This window comes from Alligator mississippiensis, chromosome 1, assembly GCF_030867095.1.
Source record: "Alligator mississippiensis isolate rAllMis1 chromosome 1, rAllMis1, whole genome shotgun sequence".
Classification (NCBI taxonomy): Eukaryota; Metazoa; Chordata; order Crocodylia; family Alligatoridae; genus Alligator; species Alligator mississippiensis.
In genome coordinates this window covers 315,258,296-315,277,702 of record NC_081824.1, presented here as the reverse complement: position 1 = coordinate 315,277,702, position 19,407 = coordinate 315,258,296, and the positions used below count along the sequence as shown (strand labels likewise).

Genomic DNA, 19,407 nt, shown 5'->3' with positions numbered 1-19,407 from the left:
GGACCCCATCTAGACCCAGTAACTATATACTCCTATTTGTTATTTTTTTTAAATAGAAACAAAAAAGCAAAGACATAGGGAAATCTTTTTTCCCCTTTAAATAAGTGGTGATTTTTTTTGTTTTGTTTTTTCATTAACAATCTAGGAATGTCAAAGCTAAGGTTAACAATGTGGATAGGGGTGCTGAGTATTAGAAAAGGGGAACCTGTACAATTAAAAAAAATGACTTGCATTACCTGATTTCATAATTGACAGAATATTTATTTAACTTGCAGTAAATTGACACACCTCTAGACAGAGACAATTATGACTGACTGTATAACATCTGACAGAATCAATTATGACTGACTGTTGTTTGCTACCTTTGCACAGAAGTAAATGAAACACAGATATTTGGAACAGAGACTGCTGCCTGTGTGCCTAAGCTTGCTATAATTAAAATACAATAACCAGTAGGTGATGTAAAAATTTCAGTTCCTAATGGTTTCTAATTTAAAATGTTCTTTAAGTGTTCAACTAAAAGTATTAGACATGACATCGTACATGTGTGATTCACTGAATCCTTAACACATAAGAGTGACAGACTATGCTTGGTTTTGTTTGCTTTTAGACAAATCAACAGTTTGAAAATTTATTAATGGAAATACCTTATTTCTCACATATAAAATATAAACACATGCACACACACCGAGGAATGTAAGTGTATTTTTATTTTGCACTATCAAGCTCAGGTTGTCAGACAGAACACTCAGAGTGAGAATTTGTCTCCTAATAAAGATACTGTGGGAGACTCCCATTCTCAAATCAGTAGAAATAAAGTCTTGAAGCCTTTCATCGTGCTACATCTTCTTGAAGACGAGAACAAATGTACCTTTGGTCCTCAGTATCAGGTTATGCTTACAGCATTTTATAGGGGTGGTAGTAAGGGATACTGAATATTAAATACCTAACAAGATACTAAGTAATCCCCAGGCGTTTTCCATCTTTGCCTCAACCATCAATACAACAGTGTGGGGTAAATAAGTTTCAAGTACCTCTGTGAAAAGAAAATAATTTCTTCTTTCAGCATAAAAACATACACACAAGAAGTATAATGGGAAATTCTGTATGGTGTTGAATATGTAGTGTATATCAATAAAAATTCAGTTTATATTTTCGGAAGGGCTTAAGTGAGATTTTCCCTACATATTTGATGAAGAGATTCTAAAATATTTACCAAGAGTTAGTAATTAATTTGCTTTAGAGAATGTAATACCCAAATGTCATTTTGCAAGATCAGAATTACATGCTCATGTTTATTTTTAGACTATGTATTTTAAGATACAAACTGTTTAAATCTAAACCCCAGATATGATACAGTGTTGATTATTCTGTACATTTATGTTTATATTAAATGTTCACTGGTTCCAACAACAGTGAAATGAATACTTTCCATTGTATGCAGATATATAAAACAACAGTATGGTAGTAATACATATAAAACTATTTTCATATGTGTTACTGAGTGCTGAAAAGCAATTGCAGTCTTTTTATAGCTTTGTTCTGAAAAGGTGCATTATTGATTAAATTCTCATTTAGAAAGAAAATGTGAGCTTTTATATGCATCTTTAAGTTAGATGGTATGGTAACTTGTAGGTATTGACTAACTGTGTGATATACAGCGGTCACAGTTGTCTTTTACTAAGAGGAGCACAGAGTGATGCTGGTTGTCATTCTTACTCTGCTGTGTGGCAGCGTAAATAGTCCCCTTTCTAACCAACCTGGTGGGAAAAGTCAATATCCCATCAGCAGAGGAGGTAAACACATCAGGAGCTGTGTCCTCTCTCATCTTCCCCTGCTCTGTATTACTACAGTTCTTTAAATCTGTTCTCCCCAGTTATCAGATGCACTTGTGTCATTCAAATGCATGGTATTGCTGTACTGCAGATAGGACTGCAGTCTGAATTTAGTAGTATAACATTGTATTACCAATATTTTAGGATTAAGACTCTAAATTACCTTCATTAATTTTCAGCATAGCTCCTATTACTTCTCCTTCCTCAGTCCACTTTTCCCTTTACATAAATAATTCCATCTAAATTTCTTTGTAATGCATTTAATGTAAATTTTCAGAATGGTTACTGTGACCAATGAATGTTTAGGTCTTGCAAGCAAAAACTAGAATTTCTACCAGTGGAATGAGTTGAGACTGATTTTGAGTTATATATGGCTGTATTTTCATTTGCTGCTTAAACATTGTTTTATTGTTTGTCTGGTTCTCATGATTAATGCATCCTCCTGTTCTTTTCATATGTACCAGCTGGCTCTGTACATTGATACACTTTACCTTGGTCCCTCCTGAGCTCTTCGAAACTTTAAAACAATTTTAGCCTAGCTTTGAACTTTGAATTTGAACACACATAGCTTGGTGCTTTCAGCAAAAATTCCCCTAGCTACAAAAAAGCCACATTAACATATGATGCGTTTTAGTAAATTATAGGCTACTTAGTGTCTCTGGAATATTTTGGGGATAGGGAGCACATTGGGAGGGAATAATGTACTGAGTTGCTACAGTTTGTGGTAGTTTATTTTTAATTAGGCCTTAGATATCATTAGTTTCTAGGTGCTATAGTGATTCCAACCTAATTACATTTCTAAACAGTTTTCCATCTGTTTATGGTAAATTTTAAGTTCTTTTAAGGCCAGTAATAAAAAGTAATTTTATTATTAGCTGAGTGGTAACAAAAAGTAATTCATTGTAGGTCACAGTCCTGAGAGTGCTCAAAAAGTTCATGAAGGTATGACTCTAAATAGATATGTGCCTAAAATTTAGCATGATTGTAACTCTTTACAGGCTTAGAGCTGTCCTCATTAGAGTTATTTGTAAAGTACTTACAGAAGAACTCTGAACCAAGATATATACTTGTTTTAACAATCGTGATCATTTGAAAAAGAAGAAAAATGTAACAGGTTGGAAACATAAATGTAAAAATCTAAGGATATGGATCAAGAAAACTGTCAACAATGCATGAGGTTAGATATATTTTTAGCTAGTGATTAGGCTGAGCCTATCTTGAAAAAAATCTGTAAAAGACATGGATGTGTTATAGCTTCTTTTTAGAATTCGGGGGGGGGGGGCGGGGGGGTCCAGCAATTTCTCAAGGTCTTTCGCAAGGCCTCACACACTACATGAGTCCTTTAGTCACTTGGATAGGAAACAAGCTAGATCAATGGAATGTCTTTACTTAATGTGCTGCAGGGGTAGAAGCCTCTTGTTTTCTTCCCCCATACAAGTGGACTGAAAGTTGCCAGAGGTCCCTCCAAATTTGTAACTGCTGTGCATCTAGGAACGAACTCTTGAAGAGGATTTATTTTTAACAACCTTGAAATGTAGCAATAGCTGTTGTTTAAAAGGTAATAGCTGTTGTTTATTTTTATGTTGGATATTTACTTGTTGTATTTTTCCAAGAGAATTAGTGAAGTGAAATGCTCAGTACAGTGCTGAAACTCTTCTAAAGGATAGTCAGGAGGGAGATGCAGGGCAATGTTGATGTGTAATAGAAACACTATGTGGGATGCTTGCAAGATGCATGCTTTCAGTAATACCTATATGGATTGAGAGCTGCTTACACCTGAGAAATTGCCCGTCTCCCTGTGTTATACTGCCAAAAAAGTTTCCATCGGCAGTGATGCTTCAGCTGAAACTCCCCTTATTTTCCCACCCCACTTATCCCTGCCAAAAACTAAGGATCTGTTCTCTGGAAAGGACCTTCCATTGTGGAAATTATTTCCTTTCTCTATATCTACTAATCCAAACTAGTCTGAATCTGCCACCCTTCTGAACATGCTGCAAGGCCTATTGAATCTACCTGGGTTTTTTTTAAATAGAGAGGACATGGTTGGAATCAAATGTTGTTTTGGAAAGGGAGGTATTGTTAGACTTGATCTTTCTTCACTGAATTACTCTTTGCATGAGGCTCTGGTGGTTTTAACACTTGGTTGGGTTACATTTTAATTTTTAGTAAAGCCGTGCATATCCAAGAATAGGTCCATTAATTCTACAACACCATAGAAGAATAAAATTCAACAAATGAAGCATCTTGACTTTGCCAAGGCAGACAAGGTTCTTTGGGTAAATCTGATATCGTTTTTGCCAACAGATTCATACAATGTTCAAATTGCCTTTTTTGTTGTTTGTTTCATCCTTCAGGGGTCTCTTCACAAGCATATGAAATAAGCACATTGGAATGGCCATATTTACTGATAACTCAGGAGAATCTTGTTATTTGTATTTTAGGGTAGAGCGGTAGAATGGTGCGCAATTCTATGTTGTTAGTCTGTACTAAGTTCCTTTCCTTCAGTCAAGGGTCTCAAAGTACTTTAGTATAAGTATTATCTCCGTTCTGTCAGTGAGAAAATGTAGAAACACTTTGACCTGCCCAAGGTATTTCAGATATGTGATGAATAAGTAAGGAATCAGAACTAAGTGTGAGATCATGGCTTCATTGAAATTGATGACAAAATCCCTATTGTCTCTCTCTGAATTTGGACCCATTACATTGCAACAAAATGTGGACCACTGTGTGACACTGGCTCAGTGAGGGGGCATTCTGCAAGGTAAAAAGATGGATAGGTGCTCTTATATTTGTAATCCCATGATGAACATGGGTGGGGGTGCTTAATCTCTGGTGATAGGAGTATTTTTGTTGCTGACAAGTATTTCATGCTCAGTCCCTGCAATGGCCACAAACGTTTGACCTTTCACCATTTGTTTTTAAGAGTTTTATAATAGAGGCTTAGAAGGTCCAAAAAAAAGTGACTTTCCTGTCTCCAGTTCCAATCACTAGACTGCTACTTCATCTGTGAGGTTAAATTCTACTTTTTGTAAATAAACATTTCTGAATGAGCAAAAAAGAGTACTACTATTGGTTGAATCTCCACTTGACTCTCACTTAGCAGGTTACTGGACAAGCAGTGCCTCATATTATTTACTCACAGGAGTTCCTGTGCCGATTCAGTTGCAAGAATAGCAGATGGGCTTTGATGAATAGGATTTGGTCTCAGAGTTACAAGCTGGCCTTCACTCTTAATCTTGCTGAGGATAGGTAAAAAATGAGAAGCAAATCACAAGTCTGAGGCTATTGGAGCAAATTTTGGTTTTGTGTCTTAGCCTCAATATATTTTGAAAGGTTAAAGTTTGTAATACCAGTTAACATAAAATATTTTTCTTGGTGATAATCTAATGTGTGTATATGTTCTCTCATTTGTTTTTTCTTTAGTGTGGGTGGAGAAGAACTTAGCCTTAAAGAAAATAAAGGAGGTCTACAAAAAGCTGAAGAACACAGTAGACACCTTTCTGTCCATGAGTAGCTACTCTGAAGTGAACCTTGGCAAACTCTTTCAGACCATCTGCACAGCAAAATATGTGGGAGATGCCAGTAATGAAAGACAATAATAAAGTAAATAAAGAGGGAGAAAGGTTTGGTTTTGTTAAAATAATAACTACAATCCCCTCTTCTTTCTCTTTATTCTTCCCATTTAAAATAATACAATTTTTATTTCACCATTCATCAAATACAGGTGTATTTTGCCCTCTCAGTGGAGAAAAAGTGAAGATAAAAACAGAATATAGTGATTTCCTAGACACCTGGTAGTTGCTTTTTCAATACATATATTTTATTGTATATTTAGACCTATGAGAGAAAAGGGGGTGGAAGGAGTGCTGCTTTAATTGAATAATTCCCAGTGAGAGTTGCTGGAATGTAAGTGATCCTAGACTTTGCTCCAGGGTATTTAGTAGAGGTGCTCTCAGGAAGAGAGGTTAGTAGAGGTCTCAGTAGGAGCACTAATGTTTTGCCTTTTCACAGTTTATCTACTTCTGAATCATAAACATACCAATTAAAAACAATGCTAAACCTAAATGCCTCCTAATGTCCTAATACTTTCTTCTGAGCAGGGGTTAGGGTGGTCTTTACTACTAAGATTTCTATATATCTATATATAAAGTAATGAGCAAGCAGTGACAGTTTTATAACCTAGAGTTAACAAAAATTAGACAACAGTCCTCTCTGTGTTAAATTTAACACAAAGACAAGTGTTGCCTTACCATTCTTAAGATAGGTATAATATGGAGTTGACTCCAGCTAGAACCCCATGCAGTATACGCATATCTAACTTTATTCCACAAAGAAAAAAGGTTGATGTAAACTGTCAGTGAAAACGTATGTGCCTACAGGGTTCCAGCAAATGCAGCTTAGAAACGGGTTGCAGGACGAGGGGGGAACAAGGGTAAGTACTGCTTTGTAATAAGTACTATGATCATATTGAAGTTTTATTGATTTTATAAGCAATTGCATTGTCTATTCAATGACAGTAAAATAAGAAACAAAAAAAATAATAAATATGGTTTCTTTTGTGAGGGAGTAAAATTAAGTTTGTACTTTTATATAACGTTCTTAGGTTGCAGTTTCAGTATTTGTTAATGTAAGACTATGAGACTCTTTTAAAAACATGTAACCATATCCAATGTAAACTTTTGTAATACTTGAAAGAAAAATAAAGTTTTCTAATGAAAAAGAATTGGACTCTATCATCTCTACAAACTGGATATAACCTTGAAGTGCATGCTTCTAAATTATTACAGCATTTACCAGAAGGTCTTATATCTCTGCTTTAAAATGCATGTTGGTTCAGTGGAAACTAAGGAAAACACTTGTAGGCATAAAATGGTAAGAATAACAGCACAAATATTGAGGGATTACAGGGCGGAGGGAGCAAGACGGCTTGTGTTGTATGCTTTTATACCATATGTATTTGTTTATATAAAACTGTACAGCACTCTGGGACAACAATGCTAAATGCAGATAGAGATAGATGATGATTGTGTGCGCCAGCTCATCTAAATATAAACTCATTTTCTGACATGGAGCTAAATCTAAGCTTTCTACTCACATGGGTAGTTTTTTAAATAATTGAGAATTTGCTTTTGATCATTTATTTATTTTAGGTCAGTGTTGCCTACGGGCACCTAATGTAATGCTACTAAGGCTACACTTCGTTCAACATAGCTCATTGCAAAAGATACTTTCTCAGATGTACTGATTTGAAAGTAGGTCTTGCTATCTAAATGTGTTGGAGAATTTTATCAGAGATTTTTTTTAAATGTTCAGTATATCCATTCAAACGATAATTGTGTAGACTTTACTGATATTACTGAATGAAAATTAAAAAAAAAAAAGTAAAACGGCTGTCACTTCTAGAAATGTAAGGCAGATAGCCAAACAAAATGGTTAAATGATGCCTAACTTGACCCTGTAGAGGCTTTTGTATACATCTGCATAATTGCTATTTTAGAATAAAATTGGTAGATTAAGGAGCTTTTAGATTAAACAGGGTGTTCTGAAATAATTGTACAGGGTGTAAGGATATATTTTAGGACTCCAGTAAAAGTTCTTCTTCTGCCTCGCATAAAAGAAGGATGAAACTCTGTTGTCATGATATATGAGAGAGAAAATCTTGGAACCTTCCCTCTACAGTAATTTTTAGCCAGTCCCAATCAGATGGGAAATCGGAAATGAATGCTTTTCCCGAATTAAGGCAATTTCTGCTTCTTCCCAGAAGGCTGGTCCTAGATCAGAGCTGAGCTCTTGGCAAGGAGCAAGCTGCTTTTCTCCTGACTAATAAGCCCTGGGCGCTTTGCCTCATCTTGGCCCCCTGAGGAAGGCTGGGAAATGCAAAGTCATCTATATAGAATTTAATATTAAATGGATTTAGTTAATTTAGTGCTGTACATAATTTGGGAACGATTGAAGTTCACAGACTTGTATTGTGAAACTGATCTAGTGTGAATCTTCCCCTCCACCTCCCCCCCCCACTTCCCAAATACTGCTTTTTGTTGGGGAGAGGAGTGTTGATATATCAACTCAGAAGGCAGACTTCACTGACGGCATATGTGTTTTATTAAAAACAGTTCCAAACCACAAACCCATTTGGTCCTGTGCCAGCATTCCCTTTTCAGTGCAAAATACACTTTTCTCATTCCCAACTTCAGCCCATCTTCCATTCTGCATTATTTTGCTCTTCTACAGAGCACCTTAAATATTCCTTAATTGAACAGTTCGTGGTGAACTCTCCTTATAGCAGTTTAATAGATTAACTCATCTGTGCCAGCTTCAAATTTCAGATTAAAATTCCTTCATCCCGAAGGCAGCATTATCAGGTTGTTGGAGGCTGTTTTCAAACCTTGGTTTTGAATAGCAGCGGCTCTGCATTAATTTAACCACTAAGCTAATAAGTAGGTTTCGTTTTGTTATGCTAAGCTTTATTGCTTTTCTTTTGATCAGAATGGTGTTGTTGAGCAAAGCAGCAGACAAGGCATTCTTTGATGAGGGAATTAGTGCTCTATTCTTCCTCTATTATTCATAGCACAGTGGAATATGTAAGTACCTGAGGGTGTCAAAGGAGAGCAGGCTCTATTGCAAAGTGTTCGCCTTGTTTCTCTCAATAGCTGACTATGAGATGATAAACCGCTTAATACACTGCACTAATTGGATGAGAGCAAAAAGAGATGGGAATTAAGGCAAGGCAAAAGGAGAAAGTGCTACCAGCCTTCATTCACTCTTTCACCACTTTAACAGCACCAAAGGAGGCACAAGCTTTCTATAAGCAGACTAGAGGTTTTGTGCAGAGATAAAATGAACCTGTTAGTGGATTCAAGTAATACACTAATTATTGCACAGTATAAATACCACTACTGGTTTTATAACACGGAGGTAAACTTCTTTTGAGAAGGTTATAGGATTGCTTGGCAGTAGTATAGATCCTAATAAGGGACCAGAGTAATAACCCCCCTGGATTAACAAAATTGCTGCTTGCAGAAGTATGATTCTGGCTTTTACGAAGATTTCAGCAGAATGAATAAAAATGACTGAATGACATTTCTTAATGCATAATGGCTTGATAATGATTCCCTTTTCTTTAAAGTAAAAAAAAAAAAAAGGAGGAAAATTTCAAACCGTACTGTTAATAATGTCCAGGGACAAACGTTATTTTTCCTGTAAAATATTTTGCACCTATGGTGTTTTTTAAAACTCTAAAATATATACGTGTGGGGGATGTGTGTACATGATACATAATGCTGTCACTTAAATGCATAGTTAGCGGAGGGGAAGTGTCGTTTGTTCATAAAAGAGAAAATAAAATAAAACCAGCTTAGGCGTGTTAAAGAGAGCCTGCGTGGTTAGGAACCTACACGCGGTGCCTGGGTGGGGGGAGAGGGAAGATAACCCTCCCGGGGGCACCTCGGAGGAGACCTCCCAGGGCAGAGCCCGGCAGAGACTCCCCGGAGAAGCAGAGCTCGCCGCCCACGGGCGCTGTCCTGCGTGGGGTTGGCGCCCGCCTCCCCCTCGGCAGCGCCGGCCTCACGCCAGTGCCCCAGCCGGGCTCCGCCAGCGCCGGGGGGGGGGAGACTGCCCTGCCCCTGCCCCTCTCCAGCTCCGGGAGCTTGGGGCCTGAAGGAGCTGCCCCCGGGCGCCGCTCGGCCCCTGCCGGAGGGTGTGTGAGCGGAGGGCAGGGCAGGGCAGGGCAGGGCAGGGCAGGGGCCTCTCCCTCTTGCCATTCAGCCAAGCGTCCTCACAGACTTGAGCCGCATCGGGTCGCTCTGCATGGCAGTGAGATTCAATCCTCCGGGGAGAGCCGCGCTTCCCGCCGCCGTGCACCCACCCGGCGGAGGGGGAGCCCAGGGGTGTCTCGGCGGGTGCCGGCAAGGCAGAGCGCGGGGCGAGGCGCTTTGTGCAGCCGGGCGGGGGCCGCCCCTGGCTAGCGCCTGTGATCCCGGCGGGCAGGCTCCCGCTCCTGGGCGGGGGGGGGGGGGGGGGGGCAGCGCCTCCCAAAGCAAGAGGGCTGAGGGCGGCCGGCCGAGCAAGGCCTGGGGGAGCCCCGGGGCAACCCCGCGCGCGCTGCCCCGAGGAGAGGGGAGGCGATGGCAGGGAACCCGCGTGGGGACGCTGCCCACCCGGCCCCCTGGAGCAGCCGCCCGGGCGCGCCTCTCCCGCGGCTCGCGGCTCTGCCCCCGCTCCGCGCCCCCCGGAAAGCAGGGGGCCCCGGGCTGCCAGGACAGCTCCAGTGCCTGCTGGGGGGCACACAGCAAGAGGAGCAGAGCCACAGCGACACTGGCGGGTTTGGGGGGTTGTTTTGTTTTTTTAAAAAAAATCCCGTTTTTGTTGAAAAAGCAATGCGAAGAGTAAAAAAAAAAAAAAAAAAAAAAGATCCACCTCTGCCAAACACGGGGTCAGCCGCTTCTCCTCCCGCCGCCTCTGGGCTAACCCAGTTCTGCGAGACCTGCCTGGTACTGCCTAGCTTCTTGGACCTGCCCTCAATGTATCCTTCACAAATATTTATATATATATATATATATATATATAAATATTTGTGAAGGATACATATATATATGTGTGTGTGTGTGTATTGTTAAACATATCATTATTTTTTTTTATTTTCGGAGTGTGGCACTTCCCCACTCGAGAGCAAGGAAAAGTGTTAACAATAAGGACATTACACAAAAGTACTGTACCATCGCCTTTTTAGGGTTTCAGAAACCTCTACAGTTAATAAGTTAAATAAAGGGTTTGTACATAAATATTTTGTCTAGGAACCCTATTTTATCTACAACACAGTAAGAATCTACAGATGACAAACTTTTACAACACTACACTGAGTGCAATTGTTTTATAACATTTCAAATATACAAAGCTCTGTTCTTTTTTTTTTATAACAATGGTATGTACAGAATCATTAATCACAGTTTAGTGACTTAAACAGTCCATATTCTAGCAGTGTATTTCCCTTTGGTTTGATATAAAAACCTTGGTTGGTGTAGTGATAAAGACTATAACAAGAAAAAGATAAACCCTTTCCTTTAAGTGCACTGGTTATCTTACAGCATCAAACTCCTTCATTTTGCACTGGCATCATCCTTGGTTGATAATATGCAGCAGGCTGCATTACCATGAAAAATAGTTCTCCAGTGCTCCTGATAAAACAACATCTTAGGATGTTAAATTAGTCTAAGAAGCTGCGGGGGAGGGTTTTGTTTTTTTGTTGTTGTTGCTGTTGAAATTACAATTTCATTTTTGCCAGATGTACAGAAGGAAAAATATTTAATGTATGTAACATTAATATATATATATATATAATATCTTGTCTTAGAACCTTTTTTTTGTGTAATGATCAATGAAGAAATTAAGATGTTGCACATTTTAAAAATGTACCAGCCAAGGAGTTACTTATGCAGGAGCTCCTAAATGTGGATGCACTCACTCCCGAGATGCACAGGATGCTTTTGCTTTCTTCAAGTTCCTAACTCGAGAACCTACCCAATGTCTTAGTCGCTGGTCCTCTTTTTCCATTTGGTCTTGGTTCGTGCTATATCTGAGGTGACCTTTATTTATTTCTTTATTTCCTTATATTTTCCTCTCTGATTTTAGCACACCTCTTTCCCTGTGCTGTTCCCAGGGATAATATTGAGCTGTGTGAGTTGAGCTGCATGTTCTTTTGCTTTCAGCCTCAGAGCTGCTATGCTAGAAGCCCGTCTGTCTGCTGCAGCTGTTGCTGGATCTGATAGCCCACTTGATTGCACTGCACTTTCCACGGCAGGAGTGGGCTGTCTCAGTAGGGCAGCAGCAGTGGAAGCACTAGTCAGGGGAGCCATAGTGGAAAAGAGCCTGCAAGTAAAGTAAACATTTTGGTCAAAACCAAAGCAGCTATGTGCGTGTGTTGTGGTGGTGCTGGTGTGTTGTAAGAACAAGGTGACCGGTGTTGCCGTATATTTCCCCCTTTTCCCTGCTGGCTTCTCTCCTAAGAGTTCTAGCCGAGTTCATGTCATAAATAATAGGATGGGAAGTATTATCACTAATGTGGAAGAGACAAAGACATGTTGAAAAAATCTCACGGCTGGCAGTCAAAAGATTTAAAAAAAAAATAGAGTTTAATTCCCTCAGATTTGCCGGTGACAGCAGCTCACGCTAGAGCACACTGTCAGCAGCAGCTGATACTGTGATTTACACTTATCAGGGAGAGGGATTCCGAAATGAAATGCTTTGGGGGATTTATTTTCACCTTATCTATCGTCTAAAAAAAAAAAAAGAAGAGCTGCAAATGTTAAACTCTCCTATTTCTATTCTTCCGCCTTTATTTCCCATCCGAGGAATGAATTTCTTCCTCCCCCACCCCCACAAATCATCGCCTTCCTGTAAAGGTTGTGCAGCCCCGGTGCCCAAAGTGTCTGAGCGGTTCCTCAGCATTGATGCCCATACCCAGCAGGAAGTGGCATTCCTGTTGATTTCCTCACAGTGGAATGCCAATTATTATCCAGCAACCTAGCATCCCAGCTCAATGACACAATCTTTTAAATGCCTTCCCTCTAGTTTTTCTTACTTCTCTCACCAGAGCAGTCACTCTGAAGAGTGCAAGTGACCCCCTTGACTGGCACATCAAGATGTACAGACTCTCCATTAACCAAGGATGTGATTATTGACATCATCACGGCTAGGAATTGAACTGTGTTCCTTGAAGGCAACAGGGTCTACATACTAAGCCCTAGCATGCTAAGCTCCTATATTGGCTGCTGCATTTTTTTTCTTTTTCCGTCTTTGACGTTGCTATTAAGTATTAAAATTTGCTAGAACAGAACGAATTGCCTCGACGAGGTCAATTACTGCTCAGCTTTTTTAAGGCTCCTCAGAATCCTTAATTCTACTGATAAAAAAAAAATAACAATCTAGCAATACTATGGATGTGGAGACAAGTATAGTTTTGATTATTGGGAGAGAATCTTTGTTGTGCTGAACTTGCTTGAACAGTTTTAAACCACTTAAGACATACTAAAATGCTACGTTTCCAGGTAGATGAATCAAACGTTAGTGAATTCTCTCTCTCTCGTTCGCTCTCTCTCTCATGCCTATTTTAATCTTACAGACCATTATCCAGGCTGTTGTTAGTAAGCTTTTACAAATCACTTTTCAATTTGTTGTCAGAAAAAAAAATAGTAGAAGGATTGCACTAATACTTCCGGAGAAGTGATAAACTGTGAAATCATCACTCTAAGCAGGGGGCGTGACAGCGCTGTAACATCGCTTGTTCCATTAGGTAAATTGAGTCACTGACTACAATTTGAGGCATAAAATGTTTAATTTTATTGGGTTGGACTAAGGAACTAATTTTACTGAAGGTTTTTTATTATTATTATTATTATTTTCCTCCCTGGAGGCTGCTCAGTTGGATGAATCTATTATTTCTTTGTTCTTCCAAACAGAGATCACTGGAGTTACATTCAGTTTTATTTTCACTGCTCTCTCCAGCTTAATACATCCTTCTATTGTTTCTTTCTCTTTGTGGTTAACTACAGACTTTTTTTATTTCATTTGTTTTTTCCCTTAAATAAAGGGAGAGACCATATACACGACTCGTTTCTTTTATTTCAGGTGTCTTACACCACTGTTTGAGTCAGGTGCAAAAACACACAGAGCAAGAAGAGCTCGACAAACACTCCAACATGATTTCTAGCCCGATTCGTAGTCATTTTTAAATCGCTTTCTCTCTCACCTGCGTTTAAACGTGTGTCTGGCAAAACTAGGGGCAGGACTGAGGTGAATGAAATTAGGGACAGGCATATCTGTGGCAACAGAGAATTTTAAGGAGGAATACGGGGGGATATTTTAAGGGGGGTGGGGGTATTTACAGAAAGCGGTTTTCGAATTAACAGACCCGAGCATTGATTCTGGAAATCTGCTCTTAAGAGCTGCCCTTATCCAATCCGGGAAGGGAAACATAACATGTGACCTACGTCTCCAATCACCACCAACTAAGACAGCGAATTTCGAATATCAAATAATCCACAAGGAACTTGCTTGCGAAAAGAGGTGCCGACCCAGAAAGTAAAAATGCTGCGAATGGCCGGGAATAACTAATAGGCTCCAGAAAAAAAAAAAAAAGAAAGAAAGAAAGAAAAAAAAAGTAGAAGGGAAGCGAGGATAACTTGTGGACAGAAAACAAAAAACAACAATAAAAAAACAACAACAACCAAACGAACAAAAAAAAAAGGCGAAATGAATCAAATTCCAAACTATTCCCCCAACTCTCCCAAGAAAGCAGCGAGTCAGTGGCGGGACAAGAGGGACAGAGCTTCAAGACGAGAGGTTTCCTTGCGCTCTGACCCAGCGCCTCAAGCCAGCTGGGCTCTTCCAAACTTGTCTTGTTACTCTTTCATTGCCCGGCAGGTCTCTGGCCCGCGGCTCTGAGCGAGCGGCAGGGCGGAGGCCCCAGGCTGCAGCAGGCGGGCTCGACGGGGCAGCACGGGGCGCTTCCCCCGCTCCCCCCACACCTAAGCGAGGCGCGCCCGGGGCTCCGCTGCCGCGTCCTGGCGCGCATCGTCTTACGCGCGGGTTTGGTTTCTTTTGCAAATGCGAAAAGCGGAAGGCGTTACCTGCCGAAAGCAGGGCTGATGAAGGCTGGATGCCGGAATACGGCCGCGCCCAGGAAAGTGCTGAGGCCTAGCGGGGTCCCACTGGGTGGCAAAGTTGCAGAGCCCGGTGGAGGAGGTAGACTGGGGAAGGCGGCGGCCGCAGCGGCCGCGGCTGCAGTCCAGGCGGAGTCTAGAGCTGGGTGATGAGGAGGGAAAGGACTAGCATCAAGGTATGGACTGAGGGGGTGAGTTGCCGACAGGGGACCAGGGAAAGGCAAACCTGGGGGGTGCGTCTGAGCCCCAGCCTTTTCCCTCTTCCGCCACTTAGCCCTACGGTTCTGGAACCATACCTGCAAGCCAAAAGAAAACGGGTTTAAGCATCTCGCCTGTCGCCGCTTCGCCTCGGCCCGTGCCCCGGCCCGTGCCCCGGCCCCCGGGCACGGCTCCTGCTCGGCCAAAAAGCCCTCCCTGCCCCGGCCGGGCTGAGCCCGGCGCTGCCCGCGATCGCCCCGTCAGGGCTCGGCTCTTCCCCGGCACATGCCCCAGCCTCCGCCCCCCGAGAAACCCGCCCGCTGGGCCCGGAGCGCGGCCAGCGCGGGGCGGCTTGTGGCTTGTTTTATGTTTTTAGCCCCCAAAGGTTTTTTGTTTGTTTGTTGTGCATGTCCATGTTCAAGTTCGTTCCCAGCAGCCGGGGCTGGGTTGAGCCCCACGCGCCGCCCGGCCCCGTCTGCACAGGGCGGGCAGCGGCATAGGGGCCACGCACGTGTCCGAGCGGGGAGACGTGCGCGAGCCGCGGAGAGTGGCGAGCACGGCGCTGGTCCGGGCGCCCGGGCGAGGAGCTCCGCCGCGTCCCGCAGCTCCCTCCCGGCTGCGCGCCCACCCCGCGCCCGGCCCGGCCGTGCGGGGGGGCTCCTGCTCCGCGCTCTCCCTATTTAACTTTCCCACGGCTCGCTCCCCCGAGCCGCGAGCGGACCGCGCTGGTTGACAATGGAGCAATGTGTCAACGGGGGGGGCGCCTCCCGGCCGAGCCCCTCTAATGCCGGGAGCTGTCGTGGGGCAAATGAGGCAGATGGAATTTATGAGGCTTTATCAGCGCCGGCTTCTAACTGTAAAGTGATTTGCTCAGCTCCGAGCCCGGAGACATCTGTTTTCTGTTGGCAAGCAGGGGCCCTCCTCCTCCCCCGCCCCCGCTTCCCCGGCCCCTACCCCCGGGGTTAATGGGCGCTGCTCCGCGCCCCGCGCCCGCCGGCGATGAGATCAGTGGCTGCAATCAAAGAGCATTAGCCAGAGAAACCAAACCCCGTCCCTGCCCTGTCTGCCGCGGCGCTCAGTGGCCTCTCGTGCAGCCCCATCGGACCTGGCGTCGCGGCCAAATACCTGCGTGGAGCCGAGCGGAGCGGAGCGGAGCGGGGCGGGGAGGCGGGGAGGGAAGAACAGGGGCGTCCGGGACGGGCCGTGCGCAGGGCCGGGCTCGGCCGCACTCACCTGCACGCGGGCTTCGGTCAGGTCCAGCCGCATGGCCAGCTCCTCCCTGCGGGGCAAGCACAGAGACGCGGGGCCGTGAGGGGCTCTGCCCGCAGCCCGCCGGCCCGGCCCGACCCCCGCCCTCCCGCCCGGGCCGCTACCTGGTGAAGACGTCGGGGTAGTGCGTCTTCTGGAAGGCCCTCTCCAGCTCCTCCAGCTGGTAGCTGGTGAAGGTGGTGCGGTAGCGGCGCTGCTTGCGCTTGAGCAGCCCCTCCTCGCTGTCGCTGCCGGCCGAGAGGCACACGCTGTCCTCGCCGTCCTTGCCCTCCGCGTCGTCGGGCGGCAGCAGCAGCTCCTCCTTGGGCGACAGCTCCGCGCCGTCGGCGCCCGGCCCGGGGGGGTTCCCGGCCGCCAGCTCCTCCTCGTCGTCCTCCTCCTCCAGCTCCTCTTCCTCGTCCTCCTCGTCCTCCAGCAGCTCCTCGTCCTCGTCCTCGTCCTCCCCCGCGGGGGCGGGCGCCGGGCCGGGCCGCTCGTCCGGGCGGCCCAGGTCGTCGGCGCCGGGCGCGAAGGGCGCGGTCTCGCGGTAGGACTTGCTGCGGCTGATGCTGACCTGCGGCGCCTGGCTGATCTTCAGCGTGTCCCACGGGGCGGCCGCGGCCGCGGCGGCGCCCCCCTCCGGCCGCCCGTCGGCCCGCTCGCCCCGCGGCCCCTGCAGCAGCCGGCCCCCGCCGGGCCCGTAGAGGCGGCGCAGCTTGGGCGGCAGGTGCAGCTCGGCCGGCTCGAAGGCGGCGCTGCCCTTGGGCGAGCCTGGGGCGCCCGCGCGGGACGGGACGGGACGGGACGGGACGGGACAGGGCAGGACGGGACGGGAGACACACACACACACACACACACACAGCGCCGTCAGTGCCGCGGCACCCCCGCTGCCCGCGCCCCGCCTGCCCCCCGGCCAAACCCGCCGCCTCGGCTGCGCGGGGGGCTGCGGGGACACGGGCATCGCCGCCCGCCAGCCCCGCGCTGCCACCTTGGCAAACCGGCCCGGGCTGTACAGAGCCCCGAGCCACAGCTAGATGGATCAGGATCTACCTACCTATCTAGTTACCCACCTAGCTAGCTATATTAGATCTATCTATCTATCTATCTATCTATCTATCTATCTATCTATCTATCTATCTATCTATCTATCTATCTATCTATCTATCGCTATGTATATATAGCTATGTATATAGATAGATATAGATCTATATAGATCTATATCTATAAGCCATCTGGTTTCCCTCGGATCTGGACTTAATCCAGTATATATATACCGCAGTCTCTCTCTTTGCCTGGAGCCAAATCGTATTCAGTCCAGATCCGAGGGAAACCAGAGGGTATCTATCTATCTATCTATCTATCTATCTATCTATCTATCTATCTATCTATCTATCTATCTATCTATCTATCTATCGAGATAGATAGAGAGACATATCTAGCTATCTAGATATAGACACATATATTTAAGGTAGAGATAGATCTATCTATAGATACCGGCAGATATAGATACACGTATTTATCCGTAGACAGATATAGATGGATCTGTCTATATAGACAGATAGATTCGAGTATAGAGATATCAAGGAAAGATATTTCTAAGGCTATCTCTAAACAGATATCTATATCGATCGGTATAGACCTGTAGATATCTATTCCTCTCGATCTATAGATACATCTCTACCTATCTATATAGATACATCTCTAAAGATTGATCTATCTGTAGCTAGATCGAGCTGTCTCGCCGTCTCTCTCTTTCTGCGTGAAAGCCCCCTGGTTCCCCTCGGATACGGACTGAATCCGGTTTCGCTCCGGGCACAGAGACAGGCGGAAAGCAGCGCCCGGCACGAAACAGTATCGCCCGCCCCGGGAGCAGCAGCGGCCTTTGGCCGCCGCCCGGCACGGTGCAAACGAGACGGGGGCGGCTGGGGCGGGCGCTGCCGGCGGCGGGTCTCCCCACGCCTGGGCTTCGCCCTTGAGCCGGGCTCGCGGGCCGGGGGCGGGGGCTGGGCTGGCCCCGGCGACAAGTGCTGCCCCGAGCCCTGGCCGGCAGGAGCCGGCGCTAGAAATAGCCGCTGGAAAGCCCCGCCGGGCCGGGCCGGCTCCTCGCCCGCCGCGCCCGGGGCCCCGCGCCGTCGGGCCGCGCCCGCCGCCCGCCGCGCTTACCTTGGCCGGCCTTGTCCTGCTCGGCGCGGCCGGATAGGGCCGGCAGGCTCTGCGCCGCCCCCAGCAGCCGCATCTTGCAGGGGCTCCGCCGGCCCAGGATGCTGTCGATGCAGTAGGAGGACAGCAAAGTTGGAGATTTACTTTTACATTCGGGCCTGTCGGAGCAGCTCTCCTCCTGGTACTGATTGCTCATGGCTCGGGCCGTGCCCCCCGGCGGCTCCGGCCTGGGCGCGCGTGTGGGCACGGGGCTGGGGCCGGGCGCTCTGCACTCCCCCCACCCGCGGCTCCGCTCGCCCCTCTTCCTCGCTCAGGACACTAGTAACAAGTGTAGTGAGCTGCAATTGCTTTGCTCTTGATTCCCTCTCCTCCACGTGCTGGGAGACGCCCTCTCATTGGCTCTCGCCAGAGGCTGGGTTGCCAGCCGCCAGCAAAGCCCGGCTTGGATCGCGCCGGGGATCAGCGGCGGCACCAAGTTCATTGCCACTTCGCTTCCCTCCCGCGCCCCCCCAGGGAGAGCCCCTCCCCGAGGGCACTGCCGGCCTGCCTGCTTGCCCGCTCTCTCCAGGTCGGGGGACGTGGGTGCGTGCGGAGCGGCTGCTTTTTTTTGCCACGATAGACTTGTTCGCCTTTGGGAGGCTCTGGGACACTGCCCCGCTACCGGGGTCCTTCTCAAAGCGAGAAGGGCAGGCTGGCAGCTAGCTCCCTCTGCTGTTAGATGATGGGTTCCCCCCACCCCCAGCCCTAGTTTTAGAGCAGAAATAAAGAGATGCGGCTGTTGCTGGTGCAAGGGGGCAGAGAGAGAGAGCGAGCGAGCCTGCGTCCTTCCACTTTCACTGCGAGATTTAACCTTGGCCGCAAAAGCCTGCGGTGTGGGAAGGGGTGCCATGTGCTGGCCCCTTTGGGTTTCCAAAGCTGGCCTGTGACATCCAGCCCCTTGCCGTGGGCAGAGACACGGAGCTCTGGACCCCAGAGGCGACATTTCACCCTTTCTGGCTCTCTGGTTGAGGGAACGCCAAGTCTCGGCTTGTTTCAGGGTTTCCCTACGAAGGAGAAGTGGTCTCACCCCCCGGGTCCCAGAAAAGCAGCCGTGCCTGTAAAACAGAGGGTGCCGGGTGCTTCCCAAAAGGTTTTGCTTTTGATTGCGTGGTCTGGGGTAAGGCTGTCTTTCAGACCGCTTGGCAAAAATCGATCTGAGCTACAGCGGGGAGAGCCACGTCTGTCTGCATCCGAGATGCTGCCCACGGTTGGCACTGATGCGGGGTTCACAGATGCCTCCGGCAAGCTCACTCCCTTCTCTGCTTCACCTC

The 19,407-nt window shown here is 46.3% G+C and overlaps 2 protein-coding genes across 6 annotated transcripts in view; one reads left to right on the top strand and one right to left on the bottom strand.

The window, feature by feature from the left end:
* POLA1 (DNA polymerase alpha 1, catalytic subunit) overlaps nt 1-6,558 on the top strand; it is a 301,656-nt gene extending 295,098 nt beyond the window's left edge. The window contains exon 37 of one of the 4 annotated variants that reach the window (XM_014595721.3): nt 5,259-6,558. In XM_014595721.3, coding sequence (XP_014451207.1) covers nt 5,259-5,434 — 176 coding nt within the window. In that variant the 3' untranslated portion in view covers nt 5,435-6,558. The remainder of the gene's footprint in view (nt 1-5,258) is intronic. The other 3 variants (XM_019495025.2, XM_059720836.1, XM_059720835.1) reach the window with 3 other exon arrangements.
* A 3,983-nt stretch (nt 6,559-10,541) lies between these two features.
* Nucleotides 10,542-18,598, bottom strand: ARX (aristaless related homeobox). Of its 2 annotated transcripts, XM_059720839.1 has the most exons (6): nt 18,101-18,598; nt 16,063-16,708; nt 15,923-15,968; nt 14,718-14,787; nt 14,459-14,633; nt 10,542-11,699 (listed from the first exon to the last, which is right to left on the bottom strand). In XM_059720839.1, exons 1-6 carry the CDS (start codon nt 18,291-18,293, stop codon nt 11,459-11,461), a joined length of 1,371 nt encoding a protein of 456 aa, XP_059576822.1. In that variant the 5' UTR covers nt 18,294-18,598; the 3' UTR covers nt 10,542-11,458. The 2 variants fall into 2 exon arrangements, with proteins under 2 accessions (XP_059576822.1, XP_059576821.1); XM_059720838.1 differs by having other exon boundaries at nt 14,459-14,787; nt 18,101-18,577.
* Between the last annotated feature and the right edge of the window lie 809 nt (nt 18,599-19,407).

Coding starts and splice junctions, on each gene's coding strand:
- ARX (XM_059720838.1), bottom strand. CDS start 18,293: ATGAGCAATCAGTACCAGGAGGAGAGCTGCTCCGACAGGCCCGAATGT. Junction 16,709..18,100: donor GCAGGACAAGGCCGGCCAAG/GTAAGCGCGGCG, acceptor CGGGCGCCCCAG/GCTCGCCCAAGGGCAGCGCC. Junction 11,700..14,458: donor ATCAGCCCTGCTTTCGGCAG/GTAACGCCTTCC, acceptor CTTTACTTGCAG/GCTCTTTTCCACTATGGCTC.